Genomic DNA, 16,339 nt, shown 5'->3' with positions numbered 1-16,339 from the left:
TAGCCACTCCTTTGTTATCTTGGCTGTGTGCTTAGGGTCGTTGTCCTGTTGGAAGATGAACCTTCGCCCCAGTCGGAGGTCCAGAGCACTCTGGAGCAGGTTTTCATCAAGGATGTCTCTGTACATTGCTACATTCATCTTTCCCTCGATCCTGACTAGTCTCCCAGTTCCTGCCGCTGAAAAACATCCCCACAGCATGATGCTGCCACCACCATGCTTCACTGTAGGGATGGTATTGGCCAGGTGATGAGCAGTGCCTGGTTTCCTCCATACATGAGTTCAATCTTTGTTTCATCAGACCAGAGAATTTTGTTTCTCATGGTCTGAGAGCCTTCAGGTGCCTTTTGGCAAACTCCAGGTGGGCTGTCATGTGCCTTTTACTGAGGAGTGGCTTCTGTCTGGCCACTGTACCATACAGGCCTGATTGGTGGAGTGCTGCAGAGATGGTTGTTCATCTGGAAGGTTCTCCTCTCTCCACAGAGACATGCTGGAGCTCTGTCAGAGTGACCATCGGGTTTTTGGTCACCTCCCTGCCTAAGGCCCTTCTCCCCTGATCACTCAGTTTGGCCGGGTGGCCAGCTCTAGGAAGAGTCCTGGTGGTTCCAAACTTCTTCCATTTACGGATGATGGAGGCCACTATGCTCATTGGGACCTTCTATGCTGCAGACATTTTTCTGTACCCTTCCCCAGATCTGTGCCTCAATTTGCAAAGATTTCAAACAAACTTCTTTCACATTGTCATTATGGGGTATTGTTTGTAGAATTTTGAGGAAAATAATTAATTTAATCAATTTTGGAATAAGGCTGTAACATAACAAAATGGGGAAAAAGTGAAGCACTGTGAATACTTTCCGGATGCACTGTATATATATATATATATATATATATATATATATATATATATATATATATTTATATATATATATAGTTTTGACAGAGATTAAGTAATTTAAATTTTAGTTAGTGGTGTACTATCCCTTTTAGACCGCTAAATGTTCGAAGCGGTTTCAGGCTGTGAAGTTCTGACAGGCTCAAGCCCAGGGGTGGCTAACCCTGGTCCTGGAGAGCCACAAGGTCTGCAGGTTTTTGTTTTATCCAGATCGTTAACTGCCTAATTGAACCAATTATGCGTCTTAATTAGGCAAAATGTCCCTGTGTTCAAGATATCCATTGATTGGTAATTAAGAGAGACCTGGAAATCCTGCAGGATTGCGGCTCTCCAGGACCAGGGTTAGCCACCCCTGCTCTAGCTACACGTTTAAGCTTTACATTGTAGCCTGCTGTCACCTGAACAGGCCAATGAACTCTCAACCCCTGGACCTGGGATGGATACATTAAAGATTAACCAAATGCTGTATACAATGTGTCTATGAGCACAAAGGATTATTCTGACTGGGTTCAAAAAGTTATTGGCAATGTGTGCACTACATATTCTAATTAAGGTAATATACACAATATTACACATTTAAAAAAATGCATTTCCCTTATAAGTACTATATTGCATTTCCTTAGCAAAAATCTATACAAAAAAACCCACCCATTTCTACCAAATGAAGACAAGAAAACAATCTCCAAATTTAAAGTTTTTATTCAACATAGTGAAGCATTTAACAATACTATGCATTTTATGTTAACAGCATGTTAAAAAAATTTAAGCCAGACAAGTTTATGTGCCTCTAGTTATCCATCACAAAAGCATTTTATACAGAAATGATGGCAATGAACACAAATACCAATTCCCTATGGCAGAAAACACTTAAGATTGCAGAATGACTTTGGGAAGCTGTAGTTCCCTTTAGAGTTTCGATGTCCATGTAATGCTTTGCGACAAAGCACAAAGTTTTCAATGTTTGGGTGAAGGGAGCAATTTTGTTTTCCCAGTTTATAAATAGCATTCATAACTTCTCCTAGTTTGTATTGACTGCACAGAGTGTATGGTTTAAGTCTCACTGAAGGAGTTTCACCCAATGTGTTGATTTGCCTTTTCACCAGCAGTCCCCTGCGATTTCATACTGTTAAATTCCCAAAGCCACTTGGACAAGCTAGTGATTCATTCAACGGCCCTTTAATTAAGCTGTGCTTCAGGTTTCTTGCCTTCAACCTTCAATTACACAACAGAACAGTTTTCAGATTGTGATGTATTTTTCGATTAAAAGTTTATAAAATACAGTTTAATAAAGAATTTCCAGGCAGACCATCAGTTTGTTTATACTCAAGACATAAAGCCTTACCGCACCCACCCCTACAATTTTGTATTTGAATTTTAAACACACACACACACACAAATAAAACTACCTTGTGGTTGAGAGCAATATTTTCTACACAAAAAAACTTAAACCCTCCACATCACTGAAATCCCTCTTGTGGTAGTGCAGTTGCAACACTCATCTATACATTGCATTGTATTAAGAAAAAAAAAAAAGTAAACCTTCATCCAAACTCCTGAACTATACAGAAAATGTAACTCCAAAGTACAAATAAGCACACAATGCTTAAACAAAATGTAATTCAACCAATGCTCACCTTTTCAATACAGTCTGCTACACCTGCTAAAAACAATAAACCAATACTGTACTGGAGAAAATGTTGGTGAGTTTCACTATACGTTTAGCAACATAAGAAATAACTTATTGAGCAAAACAAAAAAGCGGTGTGCAAAATAACTAGTTCCTTGACATTGTCTGACAGAGCAGATCTGTAAACCACAAGCTAAATCCCCTTAACTGGGAGAGTGGAACAAACTGAGTTTATATAATCTGGCACTCCCATATCAAATATATGATAGTATTCTCTCCACAACATTAAAAAAAACAATGAGTACAAGCAACTTAAAAACAATTTACACATTCAGATCTAAGTAACTGACAAAATTACTGCACCCACAAGGATTCAGAATTGCATAGGTATCCTGGAAGCTTTCTAAACTTAACAGGTATCCAGGTACAAATACTGTTACTATACTAGAAAACAATATCCTGAAATGTTAGATCTACAGTAGAGATTTTGGAGAACATCCCCGTCACCAAAATTCGTCTTATTCCCGGTACTGAAATTCTCAACTCATTTTCAAAAGCTTACATTTCTCAAACCACAACCAACAAAGCAACTACAAACTGATTATTCCAATAATCTTAGGAATTAATACGTTAGATTAATGTGTTGGAAATTATTTGTCTGTGCTAATTAGTTCCAAAATTGCTATGTATTTAAAGACTCCTCACTCTGGTAAAGAAAGAAAGAAGGTGAAGAAAAAACAGCAAGGAAAATAATGAGTTTTTACCACAGAGAAGGTAGTATAATTGAAATCTCTATTAAAACATGTTCTCTAAGGCAGGTGACACTATGGAACATCTGATAGAGAAAAGAAGTGCAAAACAACACACCAAAACCTTAAAGATAAACGGGATGCAAACACAGGCACTGAAATTCGTCTCACATATCTCCTTTGAAATCAAGTCTTGTTTTAAAATAGTTTCAAGTGCTTCTTGACCAACATATTTGGACGCTGCCATTCACACCTTATTCGCTCTAGATAAAAGCTAGCCTTCTGATGCTCATATAAGACTCTTACAATTTCCACTTACTAAGCCAGCATCTTCCTCCTCCCAATACGCTACACAGTACCAAACTTCAAATCAGGGTTAGCGTGAAAGTTAGAAATGCCACAGCTGCAGAAATATTTGATGGTAAAGCTTCATTTTGAGGTAGTGGTTATGCTGCAGTATTGTGTGTCCCTCTAAAAAAAGTTTCTAAAGTGTGTTACAGGATGTGGATTTAGAAGTACCTCAACTCTGTACTTCTACTTGCAAAACCTGCATCTAGAAATCTTCAATTACAACAGATGGATAGATGGTATCCAGAAATCTGCTTTTTTTTTTTCCTTTTCTTGTAGAGAGGCAACAACAGTAATATTTCTTAAGTGCACTCCCCTTAGAAAGTTTTCATCAACATAGTCTTTGCCCAAAACAACAAAAACAAACAAGCAAGCACATGAACCATGAACTTTCTATCTCAATTTTAGAATGAGATCATTTAAAAAGGGGGAAACACATTTGCCATGCACCCAAGCATTGTACGATCTTACAGACATTTCAACCTGTGGAGGCTTTTTAAAGAAATTCCATCTTCTCAAGAAGCTAACTTCCATGTCTAATTCATATTCCACTCTGCCACATAATATACAAATCAAATAACAAGCCTCCAAAAGATCTGGAATACAGCAGAATCAAGGGGAGATGCCTAGTACCGAATCGCTTAGAATACATTTTAGTTATTCACTAGTTTAACTACTTCTCTTTTCAGTTACCATCGTCTGGTTCTGATGTGACAGATTTGTGTTTTCCTAATGACATGACCCGTCAAGACGCGAGACATTGCATTGTTTTTAAAAGGTAAACGTCTGAAAGCATCTCTTTCAAATCCGGTTTTAAATTGCACACCTGTTGTATACGATTCAGTCTAAGAAGTCTAAGAAAAGCAAAACATTAACATTTCCATGTGACCCCACTCAACCCGACTTGCAAGCAGAATCTAACTGCATTAGACAGAAATAGACCTTCAAGCCAAGGGATGTTTAAACAGGGACTCATTCTCCAATGGCCGCTGACCACAGTTAGCAGTATTTCACCTCTGAAATAAAATTGTACTAGTTTCGTTTTTTTAACACACATTTTAAAAATTAGGTGGGCTTATTAACAGCCTTTCATGAAGAGACAGATAAAAAAGGCAATTTCCTCTAAGTGGATGCATTACTAAACTGATTTTGAAAAGTAATTGGGATGTAGGCTTGACAGTCCTCTAGGACAGCTTTTAACTTGGGAAGACGAAGCTCTGGACCTTCCCGAATGGCACCACAGTCTCGGAGGAACACTGGTGGAGTTTGAGAGCCTCTGGAGAAACGCTTCTCATGAGAGGGTCCAGTGCCTTTCCAAAAACACCCCCGTTACCCCTCTGGGCTTCAGTGCCAGGACTGAAGAGGGAGGCAGAGGTCAGTCCCTGTGCGAGTTGAGGAGAAGCCGCTGATCCGGTGCCATTGCGTGTCCCGCACTGAAGTGGCCAGCCGGGCTCCGAACGCGCTCCGCGGCTGTGTGTGCTGGGCAGTCCGGGAGTGCTGTACTCAGAAGAGTAGGCCAGCGAGGTGAGGAGGGAGCTCCAGAAGCAGAGGGTGGTGGTGGTGGTGGTGGTGGTGGTGGTGGCGGCGGCGGCAGTCGTGCCAGAGCGCCGGTCATGGCTGTCGTTTCCCAGGATGCAGAAGCGCAGGTCGGTAGCAGGAGGGGGCGGCGGGGCGGAGGGCTGCCCCAGGCCCAGAGCGTCTCCGTCGGGCAGCGGCAGCATGCACGGCCCCTTCCCCCGGAGGCAGCTCGCCTGCTGCAGCACGGCGGAGGAGGCGATCAGTCCGGCCACGCTGGTGAGGTACATCAGCCCCAGCATGCAGGCCAGCTGCAACACAACACACACAGACAGACAGCAAAGTCACATTTCTCCACTGGTAGACATGGTATAAGACTAGCTGCAGGTCTTAGACATGCTTGAAATGAAAAGGTGCAACCATGTCATTCACAAGTATTTGCATTCATTAATTTATTCATTAATTCATTTCTGATGTTTTTGACACTTCCAAGTCCTCACACAGCTCTGATATTTGCATTTTATTTGTTTAAATATTTTGTTTTGACCAAGACTACCAAATATTAAAATGTTTTCTTTAATCAAGTTGTCATCACATACATCTTATCATAACCATATTATGTTGCTAGTAATATTGTGGTCTATATTTCTGCCTAAAACTGCCAGAGACCATGTAGCACAGCCACATAAACCATCGACAGGAAATGAGTCAGGAACAAGGCACCATTCACACACTGCTCAATCAGCTTCTAAAACTAGAAAAACAAGTTAAAAAGCAAATATAACTGGAAATGATGGGAAGATTTAAATGTCAAATAACACTGAGATAAAATAACTCTAATCCAGAAAAACTTTGAATAACATTGTCCCTATATTGTTTTTGCAGCAGACACTGATCTCTATAAAAGAAAAATGTTTCAGTGTCACTCAAGAAATCCAGTGAGGGTTCCTTACTTTGGTGAAGTGCAGATAGATGTTGCTAAAAGCTTGCTGCCACAGAGCTTGCTCCAGCAGTACACACAGGTCAGTGTAGGTAAACCAGCCTCGCTTCAAACCCTGCTTTTCCGCAATGCTATGGGGGAGGAAAAATAAATAAAATAAAATGCATTCAATAAGACATGTTGTTACTGCAAAAGAGAAGTCAGCCTAGGACAATATCAAGATACTTTAAATCACTGTTTATCACTGTCGAGACACTGTAACTATTCGGTAACATTTTTGCAAAAGCAACATGTGACCTTTTCCTGTTTGTAGTTCAGATTATAGATATCAGAAAACTAAATAATCCTCTTTGAAGGACTGTCAAGGAACTAAACGCTACAGAGCAAGTCTGTACATGTCAAATGTATCTCAGAACAGGAAAGTTTAACTGAAAAACAAAAACTAAACCTTGTACTCACTCAAGTACTGAAAAGAGTACGTACCCATGTAGTAATTGTCTGTACTAATAAGAGGATGTTGTAAGTAACAAAAGACAGTATACGGACAGCAGAATAAACACCTTATGATTAACGCTTGGTTAAAAGAGGATATTTTAGAGCACAGTACAGCAGCATGTTTACATTTGTTACTAAGTGATATTCTGGGTCTGTTTCAACACCAGTGACTACCAGATTAGTGTGTATTGTGCTGCTGTGTGAAGGATTAGTAAGGGGTAGGATGGCAAGTGATTTTAAGCAGTATAATTTACATTATAGAGGGGAAATTACATTATAGAGAGTAATAGAATAAGAATGTTGAAATAATGATATTACACAACTGGAATCAAACTTGATATTTTTGTTTTGGACAAACATATTGCATCACTATAGTATTATACGTCAGACAATGTGGCTATGGGTCGCTAGCCAAGCACTGTGTATGTATAAAGAGCTTTTGAACAATACCTTAGGGGCAGGGGACATTTTAGAAATAAACAACCCAAGTTCATTCTGGCAGAGTCAATTCACATCTTACCCAAGATCACCTTGGCTGGAGGTAAATATTCAGGCACCAAAACATGTGAAATGTATACAAAACTTAAAATGAAACTAACTATAAAGGTAAGGATATCGATGGTGGCCTGGCAGAGGGAGTTTAATTAAATGACAACAGCTGATGAAACCTACCTGGATTCTAGCTGACTCAAAATTTCGAAGAATTCATGAGGTTCAACATATAGGCTCCAATCCTGCAAACATATGAAATATCAATTATTAATCACTATGGTTTTGTAGGGTTTTTGTAGTACAGGACCAAAATAACACTGGCCTGCAATACTGTAAAGCCACAGGATCCATTATCCAGTTGTTTTGGACAGATAAACGTATGCATGTCAGGATATTTAACCTACCCCTTCTGACTGGATGCATCCCTTAAATTCAACGGTTCAGCACTCTAAAAAACATTTTGGCTAAGCCATCTCCCAAGCCACTTGGTAAGTGAGGAGGAAAAAAAGTCTTTGACCCGGTTCACACTTATTAGGCTGGCCCTGGGCCCCCTCAAATTTAGTCCGGCTTTCTTTCTGACCCCGTTCACAATTGTTTTTTTTTATTATTAAAAAAATTAAGAGACCAACATTGATTTCTGAACTTGGGAGTGGTCTCTTAATTTTTTCCAGAGCTGTATATATATATATATATATATTATATTATAGTATTAGTACTTCAAGTGTCTATCTTTTCAGTGGTGTTTGCTGCAGGTTGATGTGTCCTATGCAATGCAAGATGCTGCTCAGTATTTCCTCAGAAAAACATGCAACTTTTTCTCTGGACTCCACTGCATTTGTAGTCATTTTTAAAGTCTGGTCTTCGCATTTTTATTTTCCTTTTAACTTGGTCGGGCGAGTGATTGATAGCCATCGAAAGAAACCTTCTGTTATCACTTCTATAGTTATATCCTCAGACAGCAGTGCTCGTACACTTCCTTCGGTTTCTTTTTTTAACTTTATCTTCTAATCACATTGTAAACAGTGCTTTAATTTCTGCATCGTCCCAGTTGTTAACTCCAAAACTGACATTTTTAATTGTACTGCTCAGCTTTTCGGATTGCATAGTAAACAGCTGGTCTCGTTTTAAAATGCATTGATTTGAATGGAAACCTGCTTTGGTTAAATTTATATCGTTTTAATGCACAATTCGTATAAGTGAATAAAGTTGGTCTCATTCACAATTTCACAATGCATTTTACACCTGCAAATTGCATACTGTTAAATTTCAGACTTCAATCATACTTAGTAGAAGAAAAAGACAATAGCAAGTTTACCAGCTACACACATTTATTTTCATTGACCGAGTAGTTTGAACTGTTTACATTATAACTAATTACTTGGCCAATACTTTTGTATATATATTTTTATATAGAGAAAACAATCACCATTCAGCAGCGCAAAGCTGATTATAATATTCACAAATATAGTAGCCTTGTTGTTGTGTTCAATAACTGCACAGTGTGTTTAATAGACAGTTGGATGCTTCACTATTCAGACTGTTGTCATAGATTCTGAAAATGAATTGCTTTGCTGGTCAGATCTGCGCACATTGTGCACAGCGTGAACGCACCCATGTATTATTTGATTGTATCAGAACTTGTCAAATGTGTTAGACTACTGCATGTAGTAACTTTATTGCCATCATTATGATTTATTTATTTATTGATTGGTAAACAATACAATGTAGTCATATGTATTAGTTACTGTACATGTTATGCTGCCATTTCTTATATGCACTAATCATGTAAAATGTAAATATCCGTATTCCGGTGATTTATTAATACAAACCAAACCAAGCTCACTTGATATTGTAGTATGATCAGAGTCCTGAGAAAACACGGAAGTGAATCATGAAAACGAACCAGAGTTAGTCTCCATACGAACGAAGCACGTTTGTTTCAAAGCAACGAACCAAACCAATTTAGTTTGAAACTAATCCAGTGTGAGTGGGCAACATGTTTGCCTGTATAGAGATATTATATTTTGCATGATTTATTGGTATATAACATCTGACATATGTGTGACAATCGTTAGCATTACATACACCAACCTGTTGGTGCATCAATAACACTCAGAATTGCTGCGACTATATTATTTTCAACCTCTGCCATTTCTAACAACCCGGTTAGTTTGTAGTTACGGTCACAAGTTCTTGTTCAATGATTTGCCGGCAATAAGCCAATCACACAGACCTTGCTGGCAACAAAATGCTGCCAAATTGCCAGCTATTGTTTCAGTGTGAATGGGGTTATACTTGGCATTAATGGCACTAATCCATGCCCACCTCACAGCTCAGAGCATAACAGGGTTGAATGATAATAACGTCTGCTTACAATGGCTTTGAGGAAGTTCATTTCCAGCTTGTTCACAGTCTGAACATCTTGCTTTCCAGCGGCCCCCCATTCGTCATTGAAGACCTCCTCCTCCTCTCCCTCGTCATAGAGGTACTTACTGGCAACCATCTGTAATGAAACGGGAAGCTTCAGAACACAGTTCCAAATCAGTGCTGGTAATCTAAGAGGCTTTGAAATTCTTGACACCATGATCAAGACAAACTGAATGTCATATATCCTTGTAGTAATAGACTTTAGACATTATTTAGCAACTCTATAGGCTCTTATAACTGAGAAATTCCTACAACATTACTCTCATGTGTTACTAAGGACATTAACCAGTAAGAACACCAATAGACAAGCTTGTAGGTTTAATCAGGAAAATTAAATGCTGATTATTATTAGTAGTACTAGGTGGCTGGATGTGAAGGAATATATTCAAAAGCTACACATTCAATGTATCACTGAATAAATATGATATTTTTTCAGCTCAATGCATTCTAATATTTTACTTTAGATGTTCAGTAGCACTACTACTCACTTACCATTGAAATCAGGAAAAGGTCAGAAGAGGAGATCTGTTGCAGGTATTCAGGGTTTCTGTGTCTCAGTCTTTCAATGTAAACCAAAGCCAGCATCATGGCACAAGGGGATATACAAGCTTCCCTGTAAACAATACATTACATGACTTTAGTCAAAAAAAAAAAAAACACACAACTTCCCAATCTGTAAAATGTAATGTATAGAAAATGTAGACTATATATTATTGATGTTCGAAACCTATCAAATAAGGAAAATAAAGAACAAATCTGTATTTTAGATGCACAACTATTAATGATTAATTTAAAGAAAGCCTCACTATAATCCTTCAATCTTCTATTCTCACAGGTCTCATACACAAATCTGATGCCGGAAAAATAATTACTGAAAGAAAATGTATTTTGCAGTTAAAATTACTGACCGTGCCACATGTGCTGCATATTTCTTCTGGAGTTTGCGGATGGGACTCGGTGCAGACTTCTGAAGCAGTTCCACAGCAATATCTATCATAAAAAATATGGTCCATTTCATTATATGAAGATAAACAACACTTAAGACCTATACATCAAGTTACTAAGCAGCTTCTCTGAACCTCTTTTTCACAGCACAACAACCATGAAAACTTCACTGCATAAGAAAATGACACAAAACTATATTTTTGGGATATTTTACTAACCGTGGAGACCTACATTAATTAACATACAAAGAAGGATGATAACACAGGCAAGTAAAACATGTAAATTAAAAAGAGTTGCTTTATTCCTAATGTACATTAAAAGACACACTTGCTTAAATATAGTTTTTGCATATATTTATCTTTCTATACGAAACTTTACCAGTAACAGGGCCTGATAATGCGTCAAGGGGGCAGTCTTTTTCCAGTCCATAGTAGAATCGCTTCCGAACACGCTCAGACAGCTTCTGATGTCCAGGGAGAAACTGGAAAACAAAGAAAGTGTTATACTGGTATGTTAGGTCCTGGATATCATTCCATAATGTCTACAAATCTCTTGTAATGCTGTATCATATGAAAGCACGACACAGGTTTAAAAAGACAGGTGGGAATAACAGGAGATTTCTTTTTTTTCCTGAATTATGATATATTATGTGTCATTATATAGGTATTGCATTTTCCTTGAAACATGTTTATAGGTAGTGTTTTTAAACTCTATCTAATATTTCACTTTAGCTAACAAACGGCTTTAATTTGTTTGTGTGATTTCCAGTACACCTGCACAGTGCTGCACAAAAGGAAGAGACTATTCTGTAGTGGAAAATGAGGGAACTGATTCACCTGGCAAGAGATGGCAGAAAACCTTGAAAATGCAGATATTTCCTATCCTTTCTCTAATCAAATTGCAATGTTGGTACCAAACCAAGTCCTGTCAAGACCTGATTCATTGTTGACTTGACCAGCAGGTTGCAATGCCATTCTGTTCTTTTGAGAAACGTGCTCACAGTAAATGTCCATGTAATACTAATTTTATCTTAAAATGCTTCCAACATTAATTTGCAAAGGCTGTTTTCAATTATTTTTCCTACACTTTCAACTTTAATAAAATAACACGTATATAGGCAAAACATTACTATAGCAAGAATCTTATCTGCACCCCGCAAAAATGTAAAATGTATTGCACTGCAGCTTTTAAATGAATTTTATTTTTTATATATTACCACAAATTCAAAATATCAGGTCAGATGTTTGAAATTGTGGCAATTGTGAAAGACCATGACACATTATATATATATATATATATATATATATATATATATATATATATATATATATAGCCCTTATATAACAGCGCACATCTTAGTGCCAATACCCTGACATGCCATATTTGACAGGAAACCAAAGCAGAGGTCAATTTTAAACACAATTTCAAACCCAACTGTGACAATAACTGGTGAGACTAGACTCCCAAACTCTCCAACTTATCAGCCACCAACATTAAATACCAATCACCGAGTTTGACCCAGGCATGCTTTTCTAGAAGACAATCGTATTATATTGACAGCTATATCACCCCAACAAAGTTCAGTCTCATACTTCCTTATTACTTAAGTTGCAACGATTCATCAACATACATTTAAAAAAAAGTTTTATAATGTTCTAATTAGTTGAGCAAAGCCAATCAATTAAACCGAAACTAAACAGCACAGCCTTGTATTTTGTACATTAGGATAAATTAACGAATTCACATTGTGGATCTGATTACAGTGAAAGTAAAGTCATGGGAGTGTCAGGCAAATTCCGAGCAGGTTTGTCAAACGGGCCTGGGGAACTAAAGGCCCAGAAGAAGCCGGGGGGTCGAGTAGAAGAGGCTTCGGTGAGTCGGAGCTCTAAGCGCGGACACAGACCAGGAAAACAACCCGTAGCCTCATTGGCTGTCTTTGTAGATAGCGCCACCATTTCTTACAAAACATATAAAACTGCTCTTCCCTACGTCTGCATACATATAGGTTTCAAATGGCAGATCGATATCTACTACATAAAAATTCGTATTTTTTAACTAAATTCTATGCAACATCGTATGTGTTTATATAAATGTAATGAAAGAGTTGGCAGTAATACATAATTAAACGGAATTGTACAAATACCACACAATATATTTTAAACCATGTTCAATCGCTAATCGAAACACTAATAATCATAATAACAACTTAACAAGCTGCAGAAGTGGCAGCAGCCCGCTAGCAAAGTCAAAGGCTGCCGTATTGCCCAAGACGGGACGAGATATTCGCATATGAACCCGAGATCATCACACATACCGTAAACTGCTGGAAGTCGGAAAAGGGGAAAGTTTTCTCGTCAAACAGTTCATCAAAACCCATTTTAGGAGAAACATGCAGCGCGACCGGTTCAACACAGTCCGACACGCCGCTCTGCCGCACTAGTCCCGCAGCCGCCCGGCGCAGCTTCCTGACTGACAGCCGCCAGAGCGCCCCCTGCAGCACGACTGGACGGACACCCGCCGCCGGATCTGCGCCATTGCATGCGGGCAAAACTAGGGGCACTATACTGATGTGTGCGTTTAATTACACCTTTAAACCCCTTTGTAGTTGTATAGGTTTGAAACATAATATCCAGTAAATGACACGATTGGCCCTTGCTTTTCTTCTCTGGAACTCGTTCACTTTGAGTTTCCATGATCACATCCGCACTCTATTCAAACTACAGTTTAACTTTGATTACACTCTCTTATGTTGCATGATTTATATAGAACAGATCCTAGTTTTAAACACGATTGCAATGCATTGCAAATGCAGCTTTGATTGCACCGGCAGGTGGGGCACTGGTGCTTCTTCTATGTAAAACGGAGCACAAGCCTCAGCGAGTTTTTGAAACCAATAATTAGGAAAACATTGAAATAACATAGAGGGACACATTATCATACAAGCATACAGTATTATCATAGCAACATGCTTTATTTGTAAATATGTGGGTAACACCGCCACAATTGACATTAAGATATATGTCTCCTCTGTGTTCACTGTGATAATCCCTTCCCAAAGGGGATTTGGATCATTCTGATTTATATATAATTATTAGTATTACTTTATTTAGCTCACACCTTTATCAAGGGTGACTTTAGAAGATGAACAATGTCTCTGGGGCAGACATACAGCTCAAGGTCATGTATGTTCCACCTTTTAAAGGCAAGTAACCAATTAGAAGCATCAAACACGTTCCGCCTAGAGCAGTTCTGTCCAATCAGAATTGGAGTCTAAAATCTCCCGTCACTGCTTGGCTCTTGGAGCTCTGCTTGAAGGCGGGACTAAGCAGAGTGACAGTCCAGAGAGCCTTTCACAGGTTACAACTGTGTTCAAAAATAAAACGGGAGAAAGCAATAATGAAGTTTGGAAATGCTGGAGGTCAAGAGCTCCGATCCCAAGGCAATGTCTCGGTTCAAGGAATATATAAAAACGAGGAGATAAAACTGCAGGCGTCTTGCTTCACTCATTGTAAAAGAAGCTGCAATCTGTTCCCAAAGGCGGACATTTCGCTCCGTGTCTGAACCGCCTGTGAAGAATAGGAGACTCTACAATGGCGGCGCTGACAGGCTGCTCCAGACCCTGGTTTTGGTGACATCATCAAGGACTTTGCTTCCCGAAGATCAAGAGGAAAACCCATGTAAGGCGGGCCCTCTTTCCAGACTAAAGCCTTGTATTGGGTGTTGATGACAGGCTATCCCGCTCATTTAGCAGGAGGCTGCAGCTGCTAGCTCTGCTGTGATCGGGAGTCACAGTCACTCGGTGCTGCGGGCTGGACTGAGGGACACTTGTGCTGCTCGCTGCGTGTCCTGTTGCTGCTGATGTGATCAGCCATCCGGATCAAATGTTGATGCTGCTTGATTTGTTCCCTGATAGCTAAAAAATGCGGCCTCTGCTATTTCCTAGAAACGATGTTCCTTTGCTTTTTCAGGTGGCTTATTTCAGTCAGCCTGGCGATGTGTCAGTATGTAAATCTCATTGTTTCAGTGCTTTAGTCACTCATTTCCAGTGACAGTGTGTGTGAGGATGTCATATTTGCCATGGTGGTCACTTCAAACTGGACAATGTGTGCGTGTCGCTGCTGGGATGGACTGGACGTTGTTTGGGGGGCTGGAAACACGTCATATCCCCGGCCCAATGTGCGTTAATTCGCGGTGTGTTCACTGTTTCTCTGGACGGATCACACGCGTTTCCGCGGGATTTGGGGAGTTTGGAGGCTGTGTCGGAGATCCCACCACGGAGGACTTCAGATCAGTCGGTAAGTGAGACCCGTCCTTAATGGTCAGCAGCGACTCTTCACACCAAAAGAGCCGCATCCAGTGCAGCCGCGCGTTAAGTGTGTGCTGCGCCGCTCAGACTCGGGCCGGTTGGACAGCGCGGTGAGCCTGGCTGAGGGCCGGTGCGTTTGCGGGACGATGCGAGCCGCTGACGGGACTGAATCAGTTTGTTTGACACATTTGGATATTGGGCTAAAAAGGCATTCAAGACAGAAAACAGGAGACACTTTTCACACAGAGAGTTATTACAATCTGGGACAAACTCCCCAGCGATGTGATTGAAGCCACAGTTTGGGAACATTAAAAATAGACTGGATGCGATCCTCGGATCACTTAGTTATTTATGGACACCAAACGAGCTGATGGGTCGAGTGGCCTCCTCTCGATTGTAAACTGTATTATGTTTTTTCTGATATCTGTTGGGTATGACGTCAGTTGTTGTCAGTTGCATACGTAACAGTCGCTGGAATTCGATTGTTTGCTTTGTGGAATTTTGCCTAATTAGCACTGATAGTGTGTTCGGAGACTTGATTGATTGATTTTACCTGCGAGTAATTTCAGTGTTTCCAAGAGCCTTTTGGTTTATTTAATTTAAAAGGATGGAAGCGATTGCAGACTTCAAGTTTTGTCTTGAAGACCCTGCAGCCTTCAGGTAGGCCGTTTCATTCGTCTATCGTCATACGTTTTGTTAAATGACAGTGCAGTTAAAGTGTGTACAAAATGTGAATAATAATGTATGTTTTTCACCAGTACACGATCATGGGAATTGCTCCTATGCGTGGGTGTGTAGCTACATATTGAACCATTATTATTGAACCATATTATTCTCGTTTATTGAGAGGATTTGAAATATGGTGAAATGACAGTTAATATATTTAAGTGTATATGGTATATGCTGAAAAGTTACTGTTTTACTCTCTGAGACAAATTAATTATTATAATTACTGTGATGTATAGGCTACCTTTTTTTTCTGTAAAAAGTTTGCTGTTCCATTTCTAAACTCAGTAAGTTTAACGTGAAACTGATTCAACACTGGAGACTTTTTATTACTTTTTGTAATATTTTCAATTTTTATCTAAGATATGAATGATGTTTCTGATATCTTTTAAGTAAAAAGAGACCTGTGTCATTTAAACACCGAATGGTACACCGGATTGTGAGCCGACCTCTTAAATGTATTGCTTTCATTATTTCTAATCCTCGGCGCAACCAAGACTTCTGTGGAAATATTCTTTCATAAAAAATATGTTATAGGTCGAAATACATCCCTGACCAGAAGGAGAAAAATGAGAGGCAGTTCCTGGAGGATTTAGAGTTAATCTCTGACAGGCTGCAGGAAATCCCCATTAGCGATGTGGTTAAGGTACGCTGAGCCCTGCTTGTGTAGAGGACCCTAGAGGTTTATTGTCTTCTTTTTATATATAAAACCTTTTGATTGAGTTGGTTACCTGCATTGTTCTGATGGATCTGTTTAATGTTGATATTGGGCATTTGTCTCATTTGTACTTATATAACATGTTGCATGTTTTTTGTCAACTGCTGTCTAATTGTGATTGTTATTCAGATTACTGTATGTGTGTTACCTGTCCACCACAGC

At 39.3% G+C, this 16,339-nt stretch overlaps 1 protein-coding gene across 1 annotated transcript; it reads right to left on the bottom strand.

Moving 5' to 3' along the window:
* Positions 1-1,570: 1,570 nt before the first annotated feature.
* On the bottom strand, positions 1,571-12,916 carry cnppd1 (cyclin Pas1/PHO80 domain containing 1). Its single transcript, XM_066687242.1, has 8 exons — positions 12,742-12,916; positions 10,806-10,908; positions 10,391-10,472; positions 9,975-10,095; positions 9,430-9,558; positions 7,236-7,297; positions 6,082-6,199; positions 1,571-5,439 (listed from the first exon to the last, which is right to left on the bottom strand). Exons 1-8 carry the CDS (start codon positions 12,802-12,804, stop codon positions 4,810-4,812), a joined length of 1,308 nt encoding a protein of 435 aa, XP_066543339.1. The 5' UTR covers positions 12,805-12,916; the 3' UTR covers positions 1,571-4,809.
* Between the last annotated feature and the right edge of the window lie 3,423 nt (positions 12,917-16,339).

Source organism: Amia ocellicauda, chromosome 16, assembly GCF_036373705.1.
Source record: "Amia ocellicauda isolate fAmiCal2 chromosome 16, fAmiCal2.hap1, whole genome shotgun sequence".
In the NCBI taxonomy this organism is placed as follows: domain Eukaryota; kingdom Metazoa; phylum Chordata; class Actinopteri; order Amiiformes; family Amiidae; genus Amia; species Amia ocellicauda.
This window is presented reverse-complemented; position numbering and strand designations above follow the sequence as displayed.

Bases quoted from the DNA above. Each gene is read 5' to 3' on its own strand.
- cnppd1 (XM_066687242.1), bottom strand. From the start codon at position 12,804: ATGGGTTTTGATGAACTGTTTGACGAGAAAACTTTCCCCTTTTCCGAC. The intron at 10,473-10,805 runs GTAAAGTTTCGT...TTTTTATGATAG, and splicing joins ATTATCAGGCCCTGTTACTG to ATATTGCTGTGGAACTGCTT. The intron at 9,559-9,974 runs GTAAGTGAGTAG...GTTTCATTACAG, and splicing joins ACCTTTTCCTGATTTCAATG to ATGGTTGCCAGTAAGTACCT.